Genomic DNA, 21,632 nt, shown 5'->3' on the forward strand with positions numbered 1-21,632 from the left:
TCTTTACTGATCATGCTGCGTTAAAGTACCTTTTAGTGAAAAAAGATGCAAAGCCCAGGTTACTTAGATGGATCCTTTTGTTGCAAGAATTTGATTTGATAATCAAAGATAAAAAAAGAGTTGAGAATGTTGTTGCTGATCATCTGTCTAGACTTGTTCTTTCAGATTCCGTAGAGACAGTTCCTATTAAAGACACATTTCCAGATGAGCAACTCTTTGGTATATCTCAAGTGCCATGGTATGCTGACATTGCTAATTTTCTTGCTACAGGTGAAATTCCTCACATTTGGACTCAACAAGATAAGAGGAAATTTTTTGTGGAGGTAAGAAAATTCTTTTGGGATGATCATATCTATTTAAATATTGCCCAGATCAGATAATTAGACGATGTGTTCCCAATAACGAATTTCAAAGTGTGATATCTTTTTGTCACTCTGGAGCATGTGGTGGCCACTTTTCTGGAAAGAAAACTGCTTTTAAAATTTTGCAATGTGGCTTCTATTGGCCTACCATTTTCAAAGACACCCATGAATTTTGTAAAACTAGTGAGCGCTGTCAAAAATTGGGAGGGATTACCAGCCGGAATATGATGCCATTAAATCCAATGTTGGTTGTTGAAATATTTGATTGTTGGGGCATTGATTTCATGGGACCCTTCCCAGTTTCCTTTGGCAATCTCTACATTTTGGTAGCTGTGGATTATGTGTCCAAATGGATTGAGGCTATTCCATGCAAAAACAATGACCACAAAGTGGTACTGAAATTTCTGAAAGAAAATATTTTATCAAGGTTTGGAACACCTCGAGCCATTATCAGTGATGGGGGTAAGCATTTTTGTAATAAGCCTTTCGAGACCTTAATGCGAAAATATGGTATTATCCATAAGGTTGCAACCCCTTATCATCCACAGACAAGTGGCCAAGTTGAGGTATCTAATCGGGAGATCAAAATTTTTTTGGAAAAGACGGTTAACCCAAGCTGCAAAGATTGGTCTTTACGACTAACCGACGCACTTTGGGCATACCGTACTGCTTTTAAAACCCTGATTGGTATGTCCCCATATCGACTCATTTTTGGAAAGGCATGTCACTTACCTGTGGAATTGGAACACAAAGCTTATTGGGCAATCAAGAAATTTAATTTTGATTTGGATAAAGCTTGCTCTCTTCGTAAGTTTCAGCTTAATGAGTTAGAGGAAATCAGGAATGAAGCTTGCGAAAATTCTCGTATTGCCAAGGAGAGAATGAAAATTTTTCATGACAAAAATATTTTTCGAAAATCTTTTGAGCCTTCACAAAAAGTTTTGTTGTATAATTCAAGGCTCCATTTGTTTCCTGGCAAACTTCAATCCCGATGGATTAGTCCCTTTGTTGTAAAAACTATTTATCCTTTTGGGGCCATTGAGATAGAAAATTCAGAGAATGGTAATGTTTTTAAGGTTAATAGACAAAGGTTGAAACCATTTTTGGATGATTTTACTCCAGAGGTTGAGTCCACTACTCTGGAGGATCCTGCGTATCAGAATTAATTTCTGATTCCTCATTGTATATACCGTATGTGTTTGTTTTGTTTTTCCTTTTTTTGTTTTCTTTTGTGTTTTTAACTTTGACAGAAATCTACTCCTTGTGTGCACTCGAGTATCTCAGGTGAATTATTTTCTCTCTGTTTAATCATTTTCGTCTCAATATATGTTCTGCAGTGTTTATCTTGCTCCAATTCATGTCTGTATAGCATACATCATCGAATATTCAATTGCTGAACATTGAGGACAATGTCACATTTAGTTGGGGGAGGGTTTTCGGTTAAAATTGTGTTAAAATTCTCTTAAAAATGTGTTAAAAAAAATAATAAATAAAAAAAAAAGATTTGTTGAGGTCATGAAAGATGTGGAATGTAGTGCAAATATGAGTATATGTCAAAAGAGGGACTTATCCATTTTATTTAGTTGTTAAACCAAGGGAAAGATGTTAAAAGTTTTGCTAAAACACACACAACACTTACCAGGAAGGCCTAGAAAGACTACATTGAGTCATTGTTGGTTGATTTACACTTCAATTGTTTGAGACTCTAATGAACCATATCCTAATGGCTTAGGAAGAAATCTGAAATGAATTAAATGAGAAAAAGGGACAAGCCAGGGATCCAAAAATAAAAAAAATAAAAATAAAAAAATAAAAAAAAAAATCCTTTAGGTAGACTAGTGGTAAGGGCTGACTTGTGAAAGTGTGGGTAGGCGCACATTCATAGGTCCGATTCCCCCACTAGGAAATCTAAAAACATAAAAAAAAAACAAAAATTATGTTTGTGTAGTGGAAAAGGCTGCCTATTACCGGGGTCCTTACAAAAAAAAAATAGGTGCCTTTCAAAGTGTAATAGCGTGAAAGCCGCCACTACAATGGTTTTGAATTAGAGTAAGACCATGTGGTTTTCTCAGATTGGTTGTTGTGATTGAAATTGTTAATGTCTCTTGGTTGTCGATCTTGGAATTCTAACCCCATTCCCATGCACTTGAAAGAAAGCAAGCTTTGTTACATGTAATTCCCTTGGTTGATTATCTAAGTTGTGTATAAATCTCTTAGTTGATACAAAATTCATATTAATCTATCTCCAGTGTTCTTAAACTCAACAAGTCTATTTCATAGCATGTGATTTTTTTTTTGGATTTTCTGAAATTGTAGTTGGTAATCTCACCTTTGCATGAATTCATTCGCTTTGTTTGCTAGAGTCTAGCAATAAGCTAGTTGGGGGGTGTGATGAAACGCTAAAATTGCATGATTAAGTTACTTAAGCGAACAAATTGTTTAATAAAAATGATTTAAGTACTTAATTATGCAATAGATCACATTACTTGATTCAATTGATAAATTCTAGTATTTTGGTGCTTAAAAAGATTTATAATGCAATTGTTTCACATGAAACAAGACAAGCACCTCACATGCATGCAACACAAACTCACACATGCTAAAAGCAAACAAACTCACTCGGACATCACATGCACACAGCTGGACCCACAACAGCACTCAAACAAATCGGTACACATGCAGAACAGAAAGCAGAAAATTCAACCATGCAGCACATCACATGGACAACAACTCACACTTGCAGCAGCACATGTACAGCAGCAGAAAAATCCTTCAAAGCAGCAGACAATCACGCTGGAAAAGAATCACATGCCAACAACAGACTATTCGGACCAAGATGCAGAAAAACAGATGCAGAAAACAGATGCAGAAAACGTGGACCTACAAACCAGCACATGCACATGCAGAACAGAAAAAAACAGACAGCACACCAATGCAGAAAAGCCGGACAGCAGTTTGGAAGAAAAGCAAGGGGGCAAGCAGCTGTTTTTCTTGACTTTTATCTTTCATTTTTCTGCTTGCTTTCGGTTTGGCAGCAAGAGCTGGAGAGTTTGATGTGTGAAGAAAGTGAGGTGCCGTGATTAAAGGGGAGTGAAGAGTGGGAATTCGGTGGTGATTGATGGAATAAATTATTGTGATTGGAGGAGTGGACGACTATCAGCAGCTATATATATATATATATATATGATGCTGGACGTGTAGAGGGAGGGGGAATCGGTGGAAGAGAGATAGAGAGACATTGAGGTGGAAGTAGGTGTGAGGATGTGAGGGAAATTGAAGAGATCGGTGCAGAAGTGTCGGCCAGAATTTTATTTGTTTTCTAGCTCTATTCTTGTATGTGCAACGTGTGAGTGGAAGAAGAGATGTGTGGGGTCGGTCTGAAGTAGAGAGGAGATGTTGTGCTGAAAGTGAAAGAAAGCAGTCGGTCAGTGCATGATTATAGTGAGGGTGAGAAGAGATGTGTGGGGTCGGTTTGAGTAGAGAAGGAAAGTGCCGATTGGTTTAAGAGTTGTGAAAGGAAAGAAAGCAGTCAGTTGCTTTTCCAGGGGAGTAGACGGGCGGAAGCTCTCTTTCCAGCTCTCTCGTTTGGACTTCTCTCATTTTATTTTTTTTTGGTTGCTTTTCGTTCTTAGCATTTTTTTTTTCCAGAACTTAGTTGGCTGGTTTTCATTTTTACTTGTTTTTTTTTGTTTAGTTTCTTTAGGACGGACAGGACTGAATCTCCCTCTAAGTTTTCATTCTTTTATTTTTCTTAGTGGCTTCTTCGTTCTCTTTGTTTCCAGACCTGGAGAACTTGGGTCGGCTGGTTTGGATTTTACTCTATCTTATTTCACGTTTTACGTTTTTACGGTATTCAATTTTTACTTCTTGATTGGTTGGCAGCTGGATTATTTTAGTTTTATTATGAAAAATATTCATTTGATTTCCGTGGCTCATTTCATGAGTATGGTTGGCTAAATTTTCATACTAAGGTTAGAGGTGAAGTTTAATGATTTACATATTGTTTCCGAATCCACGTAAAATCTATTTTGCGAGCTTGATTGATTGAAAGATTTTATTTGGATAATTTGATTATCTATATACTCGTCTTGATTCATTGTGATTTCCGAATACAGTGAATGCTTGAGGAATCCCTATGGTATTCAAATAGATTTGTAAATGTTTTAATCATCAATCGTTCACGCTCAATCATAAGCGTCTGTTTTTCTCGATCTTAAATGCTAAATCTACCAATTAAACAGAATCATTATTCTAGTTTAATTGAGGTAAATTGATAGGAAACAATATCATAAATTATTAGACAGATCCTCGAAACCTTAGTCTTTTTCCATTCATTTTATCATTTTAGTTTGATTCATTTTATCAATCTTCATTTGATTGCACGTTTCTTTTCGTAATTTTGTTTCATTGTCTGAATTTATTTTCTTTATCACAAAAGTCAATCCTTGTGGATTCGATCATGTAAGATACTACAACACCTGTATACTTGCAGGTAAAACTGCACGAGATTCTTGATTCATTAATTCGAGTCAAAGTTTAGTCGCAACAGAAATAAAGCCACATGAATTAGAACAAAAATAAAAGGGCAAGACTCGAGTCTAGTTCTTTAATTATAAGAACTAGACTACAAATGAGTGTCTTTTGTATCTTGTAACAAGAGTGTATATATATATATAATATGTGTGTGTCCCACAATGTTAAGTATCTTACTCAAATAGTGAATCAAGAGATGTAGCGTAATGTAAAATAGAAATGGAAATTCAATTTTATTCAAGATGGATAACAGGGATTGTTAGAGGCATCCCCAACCTCCAATACATACTCTATAATAAAACTTCCTAGATGGTTCTCTTCCCTTCTTTTTCTTCTTCCCCTATCACATCTATTGTAACAAACTCTGGGTTCAGCTAATCTAACCCACACATGACAATACAAAAATAACAATAATAAGAAATAATAGACTCATACTACTTTAAATGGTGTGTATCACACCAACTAAAACGGCAGCACTTCATTTACTCTCCAAACGTAGCTAGCGTTCCTTTAGACCTTCAAAACAGTGTGCTTCGGAATTTTTCCAAACATCGTCATCCCGAGTTCTCTTTTCTTTCCATTTAACCACTTCACAAATCCCCCCTTCATACGAACTGAACTCTTCAATTTATGTTTCTCCCCCAATTCCTATAGGGTCCCTAACAAATTCTCCCCTTCCCCCCCAAAACAAGGTGCTGTAAACGTTGTTGTAACTTCCACAAATTTTTCCATGTGTTGTCTGCATATGTAGTTCCCAACCACTTAATCAACACCTTTGTTACTGCCCTATTCCCTTGCCGAACCATTTTACGAGCTACTATGGATTTTGGCTCCAGTTGCACCTCTTTGTGGCTGTCAACAGGAGGAAGAGATGCTAGTGGTTGGATTTGAGCCCTAATCTTCCTCTTAAGTCAAGAAATGTGGAAGATGGGGTTGATTCGGGACGAACTCAGCAACTTCAGACGATAAGCTACCTCTCTTATTTTCTTTTCCACTTGAAAGGGCCTATAAAAACAGGGCGCCAATTTGAGATTCCTCTGGTTGGCAACCGATTTCTGGTGATAGGGTTGCAATCTCAAGTATACCTAGTCTCCCACTTCAAATTTCCTTTATGTTCTCCTTTTATCCGCTTGTACCTTCATTTAGTTTCTTGCCATGTTTAAGTTCTCCTTCAATATTTGAATAATCTGATCTCTAGTTCTCAATGTTTGATCAATTGTAGTATTGGATGATGTCCCTAGTACATAGGATAGCAGTTGGGGTTGGGGGAGGGGGGTACCAGAGTAGGGCCTCAAATGGGGTAGTTTTGATTGCTATGTGATACATGGTGTTGTACCACAATTCTGCAAACGGGAACCACTATGCCCACTTATGAGGTTTTAACCCTGCATAGCACGTCAAATAGGTTTCTAGACACTTGTTCAAAGCCTTTGTTTGACCATCTGATTGGGGATGGTAAGTAGAACTTTCATTCAACGTTGACCCTTGTAAGGAGAAGAAGGCCTTCCAAAAGGAACTTACACAGAGAGGGTCTCAATTTGTTACAATGGTTTGAGGTAGACCATGTAGCTTAAAAAACATGGTTAAGAAATAAATTGGCTACCATCGATGTAGTATAGAGGGTGGCAGGGGGTATAAAATGCCAAAACTTAGTAAACCTGTCCACTACAACCAGGACCACATTTTGGCCTTAAGACATGAGAAGCCCCTCTATGAAATCCATAGAGATATATGTCCAAACTTGCTAAGGTACTGGCAAAGGTTGCAAGAATCTTGCTAGCGGGGTTGTTTCATAATTCACAGCTTGGCATGTCACACTCAGATACCAATTTTTATACATCTCTTTTCATTCCCTTCTAGTAGAAGTCACTCTTAGCTCACTGATAAGTCTTCAAGTAGCTTGAGTGTCTCCCAAATGGGTGGTTATGAATATAGTGCAACAACTTGTTTTTAAAAGCCAATTTTGGCACCACCACAATCCTTCCCTTCTTTAATATTAACCCTTGTTGCAGCTAAAACCCTTTCTATGACACTAAGTTTTCCTATAAGTTTTTAAGGAGCTCCTTCATCTCAGCTAACTCCTTATCACTAGTTTTCAGTTCTTCTATCCAGTTAGGTGTAGGAAAGGAAATCATAGCTAAGGATTCTTCAAAATAGTCCATTTCCTCCCCCTTTGTTGACAACGCATATGCAACTAGATTTCAAAGTTATACCCCATCAACTTACTAACCCGTTTCTGTTGGGCCATAGTCCACACCCTTTGTTCCAACAAAAATTTTAGCACTTGCTGATTTGTCTTAACCATAAAAGATTGGCCTAAAAGATAAGGCCTCCATTTCCTCACAGCGGTCACCAATGCTAAGAGTTCTTTCTTGTAAGTGGACAGAATGAGTGCCTTACCCTTGAGGGCCTTACTTATAAATGCCAAGGGTTGCCCAGACTTAAGGACTACCCCCATTCCTCTTCCACTTGCATTGTGCTTGATTGTAAATGGCTAGAAAAAATCAGGTAATTTGAGAACTGGAGGTATTGTTGGTGCTAACTTTTGCTTCTTAAAAGCCTTGGCTACTTCATCGTTCCACACAAATGAATTTTTCTTTAACAAATTTGTAAGTGGGAATGCCACAATACCGTACTTCTCAATAAATTTATGGTAGTACCCCTTTAGGCCAAAACAATTCCTTATGGACTTCACACTTGTTAGCGTAGGCCAATCTAACATCTCTGCCACTTTTCTTGGGCTGCCATCACCCCCTTTTCATTGATCACGTGCACCAAATAATCAATCAACAAAGCCCCAAACTTGCACTTGGATAACTTCGTGTACAACTAATTTTTCTTTAGGTTTGAATAGTGAGATGAGAATTTTTAGTTTTAGATGAAAATTTAAAATATTATTTTTTAATGTTATTAATGTTTTGGGATTTGAAAAAATTGAAATTGGGATTTAAAAATGTTGAATTGTTTATTATATTTTGTATGAAAGTTTAAAAAAGTTGTAATGATAAGATGATATGAGAATTTTGTGTCTCATCTCACTTGCCAAACTTGCCAAGACTTCCAGCACCCTTTCCAAGTACTCTAGATGCTCATTCCACCCTTTACTATACACTACTATGTCATCAAAGAATAATAGAACAAATTTTCTCAAGTATAACAAAAAAAATATGGTTCCTTAACCCTTGGAAGGTTGACAGTGCATTAATCAAACCAAACGACATCACTAGGAACTGATAGTGTCCCTTGTGAGTTCGAAATGCCCTTTTTGACACATCTTTTGGTACTACTCTAATTTGGTGGTATCCGAAGTCCAGTTTTGAAAACACCACTGACCCATACGACTCGTCTAATAATTTAATAATAATAGGGACGAGAAATTCATCCTTAATAGTTTCCTGATTAAGGGCCCTATAATCCATCTACATCCTCCAACTCCCATTTGCCTTATGCACTAACAACACGAGTGAAGAGAATTGATTGGTCCTGGGTTTTACTACCCCTGTTTCCAACAACTCAGCTACAATCTTCTTAATCTCAATCTTTTGATAATGTAGATATCTATAAGGCCTAGCTAACATGGGTTGAGTACCTTCTTCAAGGTAATCTTATGGTCTTATTCTTGAGAGAGTGGTAACCCTTTTGGAACCTCAAGGACCTCTTGAAACTTAGTGATGATTCGCTATACATCCCCTCCCCACTGAATGTCTTTCTCACCGTTTTCCCCTTCCATCAATTGGAGAAACAATCCCCTCCCTTTGCTCACAGAATTTATGAGGGACTTATGACTATCCTCTATAGTTAAGCCCTTCAAGCCCAATCCCACCAATTCCACACCCTTTCCCTCATGCATAAACTTCATAGTAAGTTGGGAAAAATCCCAAATGATTGGTCCTAAGGACTTTAGCCATTTAACTCCTAAGACCATATCACAACCACCCAAGGATAATATATAAACAACAGGGCTGAATTGATTACTTTGGATGTTGGTCTTGACTGAACAGCAGTACCCTTCACTGTTGAGAAGCTATCCATTTGCTATCTTTACTGCCACCCTTTGAGACTTGTCCACCAGCAGCTTCGATTTCTTGGCAATGGAGAGATTCAAGAAATTGTGTGTGCTTTCGGAATCAACCAAAATCACCACCTGTTCCTTCCCCACTCTCCCAATTAATCTTATAGTTTTAGCAATAGGAGTTCCTGTAATAGCATTAAGTGAAATTTCAGGTTTCCCACTCACTACCTATTTTGTATTTTTTCCTCCCTAGCCCTAGCTAGAACTAACTCCTTTGCTTCCTCCTTATCTTCAGACTCCTCATAGTCTTGTAGCAAGTATATTCTAGGGGTCTTACACATGTGGGATGGGTTCCACTTCTCTTTGCAATGGTAACATAAACTCTTCCTTTGTTTCTCATCAATGGAGATTGATGAAAACTTTTTAGGAAGACTAGATTTTTGCATCTTCATGTTCCCTTCCACAATATGATTGGAAAAGTTAGAATAAGGCACTTTAGTTATTGAAACCATTGCTTTCTCATTACTTCACTTAGCAGCTTTTCCAGTATTGGTTAGGTATTCTTCTTGAATTCGAGCTAAGCCAAAGGAAGCACTTAGATTTAGAGGCTTGAACATCCGAAGTGGTAATCTAATCTTGTCCTTTATACCACTGAGAAAGCAACTCTGTTTGTAGTGGTCTGAGAATCCTCGTAATCTGTTGGAAAGAGCCTCAAACTAAGCTTTGTAAGCAGTTACTGTGGAAGTTTGCTTAAGTATAGTCAATGCCTCCATTGGATCGTCGTATGCTGTTGGTTCAAAATACACTAGCATGGCATGAATCAAGGTCTCCTAGCTATTAAATTGACCCGTGTCGATTGCATCTTGGTACTGAACGAGAGCTTCCCCTCCATGTAATGGGAAGCGACTAACATGCGTTGCATGGGTGCTATTTGGTGATACTCAAAACATTGAGAGGCTTTGAATATCCAACCAAATGGGTTTTCCCCTTCAAAATGAGGAAAGTCCATTTGTATCCCACATTGAAACCCTCCATTGTTTTGGTTCTGATCTACATCATTTGTGATTTGCAGGTCCTTGGTGCCCACGACATTCTAATTAGCCACCAAGGAACGGATCATGTCGATGATTTGGTCCTATCTGTTTTGCACATTCTGCATGTCTCCCTACACTTCTTGAAGGCCCCCCTCCAACTGCTTTTGAAAGCCCTCCAGACCATCTACTTGCTTTTGAATTGCATCCAATTGTTGCTTGGAACGAGTTGCCTCGACCATTTAGGATCGTCGGCACCAATACCAATTGTTAAGTATCTTACTCAAACAGTGAATCAAGAGATACAGCATAATGTAAAATAGAAATGGGAATTCAACTTCATTCAAGATGGATAACATGGATCGTTCAAGGCATCCCCAACTTCCAATACTGACTTTGTAATAAAACTTTTCAAATGATTCTCTTCCCTTCTTTTTCTTCTTCATATACTAGATCTATCGCAACAGACTCTGGGTTGAGCTAATTTGACCCCTACATGACAATACAAAAATAACAATAATAAGAAATAATAGACTCATACTACTTAAAATGGTTTGTATCACACCAACTAAAATGGCAGCACTTCATTTACTCTCCAAACACAGTGTTCCTTTAGATCTCTAAAATGGTTTGCTTCAAACTCATTCCAAACATCGTCGTCCTGAGTACTCCTTGCTTTTCACTTAGCCACTTCGCAAATCCCCTCTTCATAAGAACCGGACACTTCAATTTATGTTTCTCTCCTAATTCCTCCCGGGTTCATAACACACAATTAGCATGTCCAGTTCTAGCCAAAACAAAATACTCTTCATCCCTAAAATTAATCCCCACTTGGGCAAGGAAATGCACTCATGATCTCTCTCTTTTTTATTTTCACGAAGAATGTTTGTTATTTGTTGTCTTTAAAATAACTTAAGGCCCCATTTGGAATTTGATCTGATCATTCAGTTTAATTTTAAGTTGAGTTTATCATCCAAACATCCAATTCTCAAATTATTAAATTCATCCTAACTCAAAACCTCTTTACACGCAGGACTCACAACTTTTTTCAATTCAACACTTCTTTACACATGGGACATATAACATTTTTTAACTTCTTATAAATATATCTAAACTCATTTTAACATCTAAATATATCTAAACTCATATTAGGTGGATCCTATAAAATTATTTCATTATCTTAACTCACTATCATTTATAAAAAATTTAATTCATCTTAACTTAATTCAATATCTAAACAGAACTTATAGCAATCCCATCTGCTTCTTGGTAACAATGTTCATGATCTTGATCGCTTTCAGAGCCCTCTCTAGCCATCCAAGCCCATTAAGGTTTAGACCATTGCTTATTTTATTGAACCCAGCAACAACGTCTATTTCTAATGAAATTTAAAAGAAAGGCATTATTTTCGGAAGAATTATTCCAATATTGCTCTGTAACATGGCTAGTAATTTAACGCTTTTCATTATTAGAGCAAAAAAGGGAGGAAAAATAAAATAGCATTTATATATATATACACACATACATATTGCATTGTATATAACTTCGAAAGTACACGAACTTAAACCTTTTTCATGGTCAGTATCCTATATATATATATGTTCAACCAGACAAGTACAAGAAATTGTGATCAGAAACACATTATACATATACGTACGTACAGTGAATGACAGTGCTATGTCACCTAATTTTTGTCGCATACCTTGATGTGTAGAATTATAATAGCCGCACAAATATATCTTCTAAATTATTTTTTGTCATTTTCGTTTGGGTAAAGCATCGTCTTTGTCATGGCTAGCTATATCTTCTTAATTATTTTTTGTTATTTTCGTTTGGGTAAAGCATCGTCCTTGTCATGGCTAGCTAGTATTCTGGCTTTATCGATCTACTCACCTCGCTAGCTAGCTCATTTTCTTCCGTTATACTCCATAGAAATGATGAACCAATGAAATCTACGGTTCTGTTTTTTCTTAAATTTTTTTAAAAAATAAAAAACAGCTTAATTGGTGCATTTAATTGGTACATGCACTATTCAGTACCCGTAGCCAAATAACATGACCACAAAAAGGAGAAAAATCCTTCGAATAGGAATAGCTCATCACTTGTACGTATCACTCCAAGTAAAATGAATATTTATAATAAATTATTTATGAAGAGAATATATTTATTTTTATAAAAATTAATTATTTTTATAAAAAATTACTGATAACAAATAAATAGTTCTCCTGTAATGTACTGATTCCATTAACATATCTAGTTAATAAATTTAAGAGAAAAATTGTGCACCATTCTTTTTATCATCATTAATTATTTATCATTTAATAATGTTTTAGCTCAAGAAGCTGCAAAGTAAAAGCAACCGTAAATTCACGTTTCCTGTAAGATCTTTGCCCAGTTTGTGTTCAAAACTTCAAAAATTTTCAAATATGAAAAAAAAGAAAAGAAATTGCATATTAAATATACTTGGATTATCGCCTTTAATAATCCAAAAATCACATTAATAGTACAAACAAATCACATAATTACTGCTTACAATTTGATGATGATCTGTAACCCAAGTAGCTTCTAAAAAAGGAAGGAAAGTTCAACTTTCCTTATTTTTGAACGGAAAGATAAATATAGATATATATGGAGCATATATATTTTCTCTATTTCAATTGTAATAAATATTTCATGACTTCATGCACACGTTCTACCTTAGTTCGGCCTTCTGCAGTTCTTTCTAATCTCACCGCTGGATCCAGTGAGGGGTTCGATGTCTCCCATATTGATCATTGCAGTGACAAAGTCATTGTTGAAGGTCTTAGGATAGTTGACGTAGGTTTTAACCAGTGAATCGGTCGACCCGCCATTGTACAGTTCTTGATCAGAGTGCAGAAGACCCTTTTGGCTGAGGAGGTTTTTGAAGTACTTGTTATCAAAATGATTAGGCGTTTGGATGTCCATAGGGGCAAGGTTCTTGCGGCCGCCGGTTTTCCTTGGGCATGTGCTCCGTCTGAGCTTGGCAAATGAACTATCGATGTTTGTGTCGTTATATATGCGGTCTCTGAAAGTTATACATCTTGCTTGCCCGATCGTGTGAGCTCCTGGGATCAGGTTGACAACAAAGTTATACTGCAATATTTATTTGGCCTTTAAAGTTGTCCAAAACATTTAGAAGGACGAGAAAGGGCCCCAAGTTCTTGGTTGAGGGGATTTTTTCCATATATATTTGTTGAAAACCAGAAGTAAAGAAGCCAGCATAGAGAGAGAGAGAGAGAGAGAGAGAGAGAGAGAGAGAGAGAGAGAGAGAGAGAGAGAGAGGCATAGTACCAGACAAGGCAACCATATCCTGGGTAGAGAGACCTTTGTTTCGGAATCTGCGGATGAGCTCGGTGAGGTTAGATAAGCCAGAAGGGAGTTGGCCATTGCCGGCGTCAGTAAAGCTGGCTGTCTTCGAGTCTCTTCTTCCCACTTTAACAGCCCAATCAGGCCCGCCAAGCTGCAGAAAAATTTCACTACGTTACCAATGATCAGATTAATCAGAAAGATATCTGTAGATATTTTTGTTGCGATGTAAAGGATTATTAATATTCCTCCTTTTTTCTTAAGGAAAAAAAAAAAAAAAATTGTTTCCTAAGCTATTATACAACCAGTAATCAGATTTTAACATGTTATCAAAATATGTGGTTTTGTAATCATGCATGTCTCTATTATTGTACGTATCTCTTATTCCAATTATTTAACCTCTTTTTGTCTAGCTACTACTTAAAACTATGTTATCTGTCCCACACAAACGTGACAATCAATGCAAATATTAAATAAAAATGTTTGAATCTGTAGTTCCAACGAGTGAAAACTTAGTCATCTCTTGTACTTCGTAGACATGATGATAAAGAAGGAGAATTAACTCACAATTACAACAGAGTCACGAGCAGCAATGGCTAAGATATCAGCACAAGACACCACTCCAGGGCATACTTTCTCTACAGCGGTTTTTATGTCATCGACAATCTTGAAACCCCTGATGGATCTGTTGTTGGGAGCTGCTGTCTTCTCGCCTTTGAAGGTGGCCGTGTCATCCAGGAGTACCGAGCCGTCACAACCCTGCAAGTGTGCCACGAATTAGCATATATGCCTGAGACAACCCGGTAAAATACCATGAAACTTCCTAGATTGTTTTCTCTCTGCACCTAATTTCTCTTTTAGCAAGCTTCCTAGATTTTCTTTGCTGTAAAACGAAAAATACGGTCGTGTAATGTTTATGTCGTTTCATGAATTTTGGTAACATGACTGGATTAATTCATCTAACAAACTGGAATGGATGGACCCAAACCCACCAAATAAAGCTGACAATGTAGCCAACGTGGGTGTCATAAAAGACTCTCTCCCCCATCACCTCGCTTAAATTTTGCATGCCATATGCATGTGCTAAAGCTCTGTTTATGTACTGTGATCAGTCATACAAGAAAGTGCCATTCAATTGTGCATCGCACACTTTATCTTCTTCTTCTTCTTCTGTCTTCCCGGCTGAATACAGCACACTTAGATCACAGACTACATTTGAACCTTCATTTACTTAATTATAAATGCTGTACCATTGAGTTTAGTATTCAACTTGCCAACTTAATCAGTCACGCTAAACCTGATTAATTAAGAAGAGCACAACCCCAATCAACTGATATATAAAAAGTTAGCAAGCGTATCTAATTAGCAACTTGGATCTAGCTAAATTATGTTTTACTCTAATTCACTGCAAACTAGAACCGGGTAGATATATATAGACAGAAGAAGGAATTTACATTGACAAAACAGTCATGGAAGTGGAGGCGAAGGAGAGAAGCACCCAGGCGAGGTGCCTTTGAAATGGCATTTATGAGAACAGGCCGCACCGCGCTGAAGACCTTAGGACAACTTGTAGAGTAGAAACTTGTAGAGAGTTGAGCAGAGGAGCTCCCCGTGAAAACCACAAGTAGGGCTAATGCGACGATAACATTGAAAGTGAAGGAAGAAGAAGAAATGTAGGAGGCCATTTTCTCCGTTGATCAGCTTGACAAGATTGGGAATATTTAAAGATAGTCGGTGGTCGGCTGCATGTGTCGAGCACATGTAGGGGAGTTACCATTATATAGACAGATCATACGAGAGAAATAATTGGGAAACTCAGTAATATTACATGGCCACATAGAATTGGTCTATAACTCTATAAATTAATTAATTAAAAAGAAAAGATATATTGTAAAAGCAACTGCTAACAGGATTTGTCGTTTTATATATTATAAATGTCTGATAATGATAAAAAGTAATGCATGCCCAGAATAGAAACACGTTTACATAAATTGAACTGCTGGAGTATCCGAAATTATCCGTCAATTAAAGTTTTTGGGTTTGTTGAAGACCACGCCATATTAAAAAGAATTAGCTTGATATCTAGGTAAATAGACACCTCGATCGAGGTTATACGTTGTTCTCAGACAATTGGAAACTAAGCTACAAAGTTGACGATTCAACATGTATAGGCGGTTGTAACGTACAACTAACAATTTGATTCTCATATATATGGAATGGGACATAATAATCTTAATTACCGGTCCCAAAGGCGTGATTAGTGTGCATGCATGAAACAAGTATATACGTACTTCTGCACTTTTAAAACGTATATTCCACGGTAATGGAGCTTAATTTCTCAGACCATGCCTTGTAACAGTTCACAGTACTCCAGAACAGCTATATAGCGCAAAAGGGTCTCTGAGAATGAAGTTAATTACAGTGCTCAGAAAATTGAAATTACACTCAGCCGGAAAAAGATGGCGTGAGAGAATCGCCGATTCACAAAACAGACAATAGAAAAAGCTTACAATTTGTTTACTTTGTCCCCTTCCCTACGCCATCAGACAAATCCCATCTCTCTTTAATGTCGCAGCAGAAAGCGAAAAAGCTAGAAACGACGTCAAAGACTCTTTCAGCTCTTTAATTTTTGGCCTTTTTCTCTTGAAAGAACGTATGAACGAATTTTCCAACGAATTTAGGAGAGATCTGGGAACTAATCAGAATATTAGATGAACTAGTCGATCAGAAATGTAAGAAGTTCCCCACACCGCATGCATGCATGACCAGTCAGAACAAGGCAAAAAGAATTAGAAAATTACATGTTTGTTTTTTGTTTTGACAAGTACAAATATGCATGTAGTACTTATCATCGCCAAAAATCGTAATGATTTAACACGAAAAAGTTACTTAAACCTACGACGAATTATACTTTCCCATGCACGTACGTACGTATTACTCTACTACGTACAAAGACAATGGGTCTTATAAATTGCATGTCTCTGGTTGATTTGTGGTCAATGTTCTCCATAAAGTAGTACTGAAGAAGGTGAAAGAGTTACGTACTACTCTACGCATGCAGTCCCCGTATATCTTATTATTTGGGAGACTGAAAGCTTAAAATAATATAATATCCCTTTAATAATTCAACGAACAAGTACGTAACACGACAGTACTTCCTGCAGACTCAAGAAGCTCATGAGTGGTTGGATGATCACCATAGATCGATTCATATGAGAGTGGGAGCATATAGAAAGGTCATGATAGCTAGGACCATATATATTGATGCAATAATTTACAGGGTAGATGAAGCAAATTATTATTTTTTTTGTTGCAATTATTGTCTATTAATCATTATTATTTCATTACTCTTTCGAGTAAAAATTATAAGAGTAATTGATGAAATGATCAGATGATTTGCCTCAGTCTTTTCAGAAACTTTTCTCTTATTTTCAAAAATCGTATTAAACATCTCAATTCAAATTCTTTTATTACTATTTAAAAATTATTTTATAAATCATCTCATTTTATCTAGATTTAACTATTCAAACGATCAGGCCATAACAGTAGTTGAGTGAGTCATGATGACGTTGTCTAACTATCAAAATTAGTTAGAGGAATTAATGGTATCTAATCATGCTTGATATTTGACATGACAAACAAGACTCCTTACTTGTATAGTTATATCCTTGTCGGACCATTTCTTGGCATACGCACGTTAGGGTTAGTTCCTTATCATTTAGACTAGGTCTTTCGGCGCAATTAAGACACCATATATTAATATATAATAATCTTCTCGCAATTTGCCCCCATATATACGCCCGTATAGATTGCTTTCAAGAAAATAACTAGCTAGCTAGCTTACTTTGAATAATCATAACATGCTGACGAAATCTTACCAAGTGATTGAGATTAATTAATTATAATGATGTTGCCAAGGAGCTTTTCAAAAGGTGCGAATAAATGAGATTGGAGTTGCTTCTTTTTTACACCAAAAGAATATATATGTACTTTTCAAAATGAATAAATCACTAATATATAGGCTGCTATATACCGCGATAAGATCGATCAATCCGATTATTTTTCAAAGAATTCTATCTACAATTCTCTTAATCTTCACTGATCTCTCGCCATTCTTTTACGTGACATCTAATGATCATTGAATGATAATTAATTTTTCAATCATTTAATACACAGATTAAAAGATGATGTATGCACGACATTTCTCTTATTTTATTTTATTTTATTGGGTCATTTACTCATTGATGAGCTAGCTAACCAAAGTTTACCATGAGGGCGGTGACAAAGAAAAAAACTTAATTATTGTCCATTAATCACCATGATTTTCTTTTAACTTTTAGTTTCATGGCCATGCCAAGGTGTACGTGATTGTTTATTTGGCCGGTGAGTAAGTAAGTAGAATCGTTATTTTGTGGTTCCCATCAGCTTAATTTGCCTTTTCATCGTACTGTTTTCTCTGGCTAGCAAACTGTATAATGAAAAGGCAAAGATATATGTAGTCCCCACTCCAGCTAGCAAAGATAGATAATATTGCAATCAGCCAAGAATGCTTCCTCCACGAAAAGAGAATATGCTGCTAAAGGATAAGCTTTATCCACCACAAAGTACTATATATTTCTTTCTATAGAAATATTCCTACTTATCATTTTAATTTTGATAGATTGATCTTTTTCTTTTTGGAGGCTAAAAAAGTTGATAGATTCATTCGGCTCTTAAAGTCAGTAGCGTTCAACATTAAGTATTGATCTCTTCCTATAGAAAAAGGGGGCCAGCCATGCATTAATCGAGGCTAGCTACTTGCAAATGCATTATTTAGTTGCAGAAAAAGACCATTATTATTTGAAAGAGGGCGGTCCCACGGTTTAGGATTCCGATCTCAGTTTCGAAAGCAAAGTACGTACGGAGTCATACATAGGTATTTATACCATCACTACAAGAAAAATGACTTTTTACGGCCAATTTATAGCAGCGAAAAGACTATTAGCAACCAATTTTGGTTGCTAATAGTCTTTTCACTGCTATAAATTGACCGCAAAAGGCCATTTTTCTTGTAGTGCATGCACGATCGAGTTGAAAAGAGCATTAGTAATAACTTATTCATTTTCATATTCACCTTCATATTTATATAATATCTTTTTAAATTAATCTATATTAGATTATGTATATTCAAAATTTTACATAACTATAAATAGTATTTATTCAAGTTTGAATAACCACAATTCACTTTTCAAATATTATTTACTATTTTTTCTCTCTCCTACCCATTAAAATCAATTTTATAAAATTTGTATTAATATGATTTTGATATATGAAGTTTATATTAAGTTAATGATACAAATTGTTTCTTTTAGTATATATTAATATTTATTGATAAAAGTAGTCATTTTGATATATAAAATTGATAATATTTAGATATATGAAATTTGCATTTTTGAGCACATTGTGTTAATTGTAAAATATATAAAAATAATAATTTTAAGCAAAAAATAAAAAAATAAAAATATTTTATTGTTATTTGGTTCAAAAATATATAATCCAATGTGAGGATTTTTTTTTATATGTAAAATCAATCTTTAAAAGTTGTAATTTTAAAGATGCATATAAAGAAATCAATGCTAGTGTTCTTAAGCCTATATATCCCCACGAAAATAAATCACCTATCGGGACATGCGATAGATTTTTTAAGAGTCTTTCTTTGATAATTAACTATTAAAATTTTGTAAAAATAAATTTATATATTAATATAATCTTATATAATATGTTATATTGTTAAAAATTTTATATTAGAGTGTATAGCGGAATAATATTTATAACTAAAGCATTTACCTTTAAATAATATTTATTTAAAAGATGTCACATTGTTAATACTACTAAACATGACACACTACAAGAGAATTGATTTTTTGAGAAAAAAAATTTTGTTTCAAAAAATAGGAATTTTGTCCCTAGAAGTTTTTGGAGACGAAAATTTTTTGTCTCTATTTTGTCTCAAAAAGACCGTCTCAGAAACTTTTTGGAGACAAAAATTGATTGTCGTCTCCAAAAAGTACTTTTAGAGATGAAATTGGGCCTAACTAGTCAAAACCGTTTGAATGGTAATTTTTTTTAGACAAAAAAATATCGTCTTAGAATCAAGTTTGAATGAAAAAATTTTTGTTCAAATAACGGGAAATGTTAATTCGAACCAATAACCATATCTGACCAAGGTCTTTCGAACCAACACATTTTGAAGTGACTTTTGTTTGAAAAAAAATATTAACTATTCGAACAGACAATCTATTTATGGAAATCTTCGGTTCGAACGGAGTTTTGAAAAATAACTTTATTCGAATGAGTATTTAATTATTCGAATGAATACACTGATTGTATTTTCCGATACATTCGAATAGGTTTTTTTTTTTTTGTTTGAATGGATATGTTTTTATTCGAATGTATGCATAAATGGTAATTTATCATTCGAACGGGTTATTTAAAGTTCGAACAGTATTGATCAAACAAAATGAAATTTAATTAAAAAAAACATACTAATACAAATCGTAATCTATATACATCAATTGTTCAAATGTTTACAAAAATCATAAATAAAGGAAATTAAAAAAATTAAATGAATTATGATTGTGGTGGTAGTGGTGGCATAGGGTTTTGGGACATCATTAACTGTAATTGTTCAAACATTTTTTGGTTATTTAATTGTAGCCTCTCTTATAATCTTGCCTCTAAATCTGCTACTTGATCTAATCAGGTCAACAACTCATTTTCCTTCGACCTCAATCATTCTATCTCAAGTGCAGCTTCCTCTAACCTCTTAGTCTTGTTGTCATTCAATCTGGTTTTAGAAGGGGATGACGATGTTGAGGATGGCTTCAAGCAATGTCCTAAGCCCCTTAAATATCTAGAACGTGATCTAAGAATTTAAGAAAAGATTTGAACATTATTGACAAATGATTTATCAGATGGATCTGCAGCAATATCTTTAAGAGATATCATTTTGTCCTACAAAAAGAAAAATATTAAAATTAGTATAGGTAACAAAAATATATTTAGACAATGAAATTAAATAAACTTAAACTTACATAATTTGTCTCTGTTTCAGAATTGCTCCAAACATCATTACGATTTTTATGTACTTTAGTATACAATTGGGTCAGATCATAATCAGTAGAACTTTCTTCTTGCTGCAAAATGAAAATTAATATCATAATTCAAACTAGAAAAGTGTATATATTAATATTTAATGGAGACTAAAAAAAAAAAAAAATAACAAGGAGTATTTGAACTGGCCTCCAAATTGACAATTTCCTCTCTCGGTCTGAGTAGAGGCTTTTTCTCTCTGCCGTAGTGCAGTCCTGGTGGTGTTCTACTTTGTTGATTTTCTTTGTCTGCTTCGAGTGTTGTCATGACGGATGATTTGGATGGGCTATATCAGAGATTATCTCTGACCGAACATGAGGAGGAAGCTGTTTTGGTGGAAAGCGACGACTTAGAAGAGTTTTCTCTGGTTCAGGGAAAGGGGTTGTTGTTTACTCTTTTTACCGATAAACACTTTAATCGGGAGGCTTTTAAGTTAACTATGAAGCGAGCATGGCGTGCGGTGCGTGGTGTGCGTTTTCAGGACCTTAATGTTAACCTATTCTTTGCTGAATTTGATGATATGCGTGATAAGGAGCGGGTGTTGCGTGAGGGCCCGTGGTCTTTTGATAAACACCTGGTCTTGGTGCAGGAAGTTGATGGCAGTAAACAGGTGAAGGATATTCAGTTTCGGGACACCTCCTTTTGGGTTCGGTTTCATGATCTTCCTCTCTGGGCTCGTAATGTTCGAGTTGGCACTCTCATTGGACAGAAATTGGGACGGGTTGTGGAGGTCGATTTGGAGGCCGGCGAGTTGGCTTGGGGTGAGTTCCTTCGTGTTCGCGTGAATTTGGATGTGTCGGAGCCTCTGCTACGTGGGACGCGTCTTTCACTGGGGATGACCAACTCTTGCTGGGTTCGTTTCAGTTATGAGCGTTTGGGCAATTTCTGTTATTTCTGTGGACGTCTCGGACATGGCGACAAAGATTGTCCTTCTTGGAAGGCTGCTGTGCAGGCCGGTAAGGATACCACATTGCCGTATGGGACGTGGTTACGGGCAACAAGCTATGGTGACCACTTCTGTGACTTCCGTTCTTGGGATAAACGGGATCCTTCCCGTCCGGGTCCTCAATCCTCTCCTCGGGCTGTCTCCGGTTCAGAGGGTGTTGGGACGGACGGCACTGATGCTGTGCCAGTTACCGGCGGTTTGGCGGTGTTGGTTGATACGGTTATGGATAAGGGGGAGCAGTTCGAACCCGTTGCTGCACCGGTTCTCTCGGGGGTAGATATGGTAACCGT

The 21,632-nt window shown here is 36.1% G+C and overlaps 1 protein-coding gene across 1 annotated transcript; it reads right to left on the minus strand.

Moving 5' to 3' along the window:
• Window positions 1-12,384: 12,384 nt before the first annotated feature.
• LOC122293223 (peroxidase 4-like) lies at window positions 12,385-15,022 on the minus strand. The gene is made up of 4 exons (XM_043101736.1): window positions 14,720-15,022; window positions 13,833-14,024; window positions 13,251-13,419; window positions 12,385-13,024 (listed from the first exon to the last, which is right to left on the minus strand). Exons 1-4 carry the CDS (start codon window positions 14,948-14,950, stop codon window positions 12,636-12,638), a joined length of 981 nt encoding a protein of 326 aa, XP_042957670.1. The 5' UTR covers window positions 14,951-15,022; the 3' UTR covers window positions 12,385-12,635.
• Window positions 15,023-21,632: the final 6,610 nt, after the last annotated feature.

The sequence above is a fragment of the Carya illinoinensis genome, chromosome 14, assembly GCF_018687715.1.
Source record: "Carya illinoinensis cultivar Pawnee chromosome 14, C.illinoinensisPawnee_v1, whole genome shotgun sequence".
Lineage (NCBI taxonomy): Eukaryota > Viridiplantae > Streptophyta > Magnoliopsida > Fagales > Juglandaceae > Carya > Carya illinoinensis.

Bases quoted from the DNA above. Each gene is read 5' to 3' on its own strand.
- LOC122293223 (XM_043101736.1), bottom strand. From the start codon at position 14,950: ATGGCCTCCTACATTTCTTCTTCTTCCTTCACTTTCAATGTTATCGTC. The intron at 14,025-14,719 runs GTAAATTCCTTC...GCACACTTGCAG, and splicing joins TCCATGACTGTTTTGTCAAT to GGTTGTGACGGCTCGGTACT. The intron at 13,420-13,832 runs GTGAGTTAATTC...ATTTTTCTGCAG, and splicing joins CTCGTGACTCTGTTGTAATT to CTTGGCGGGCCTGATTGGGC.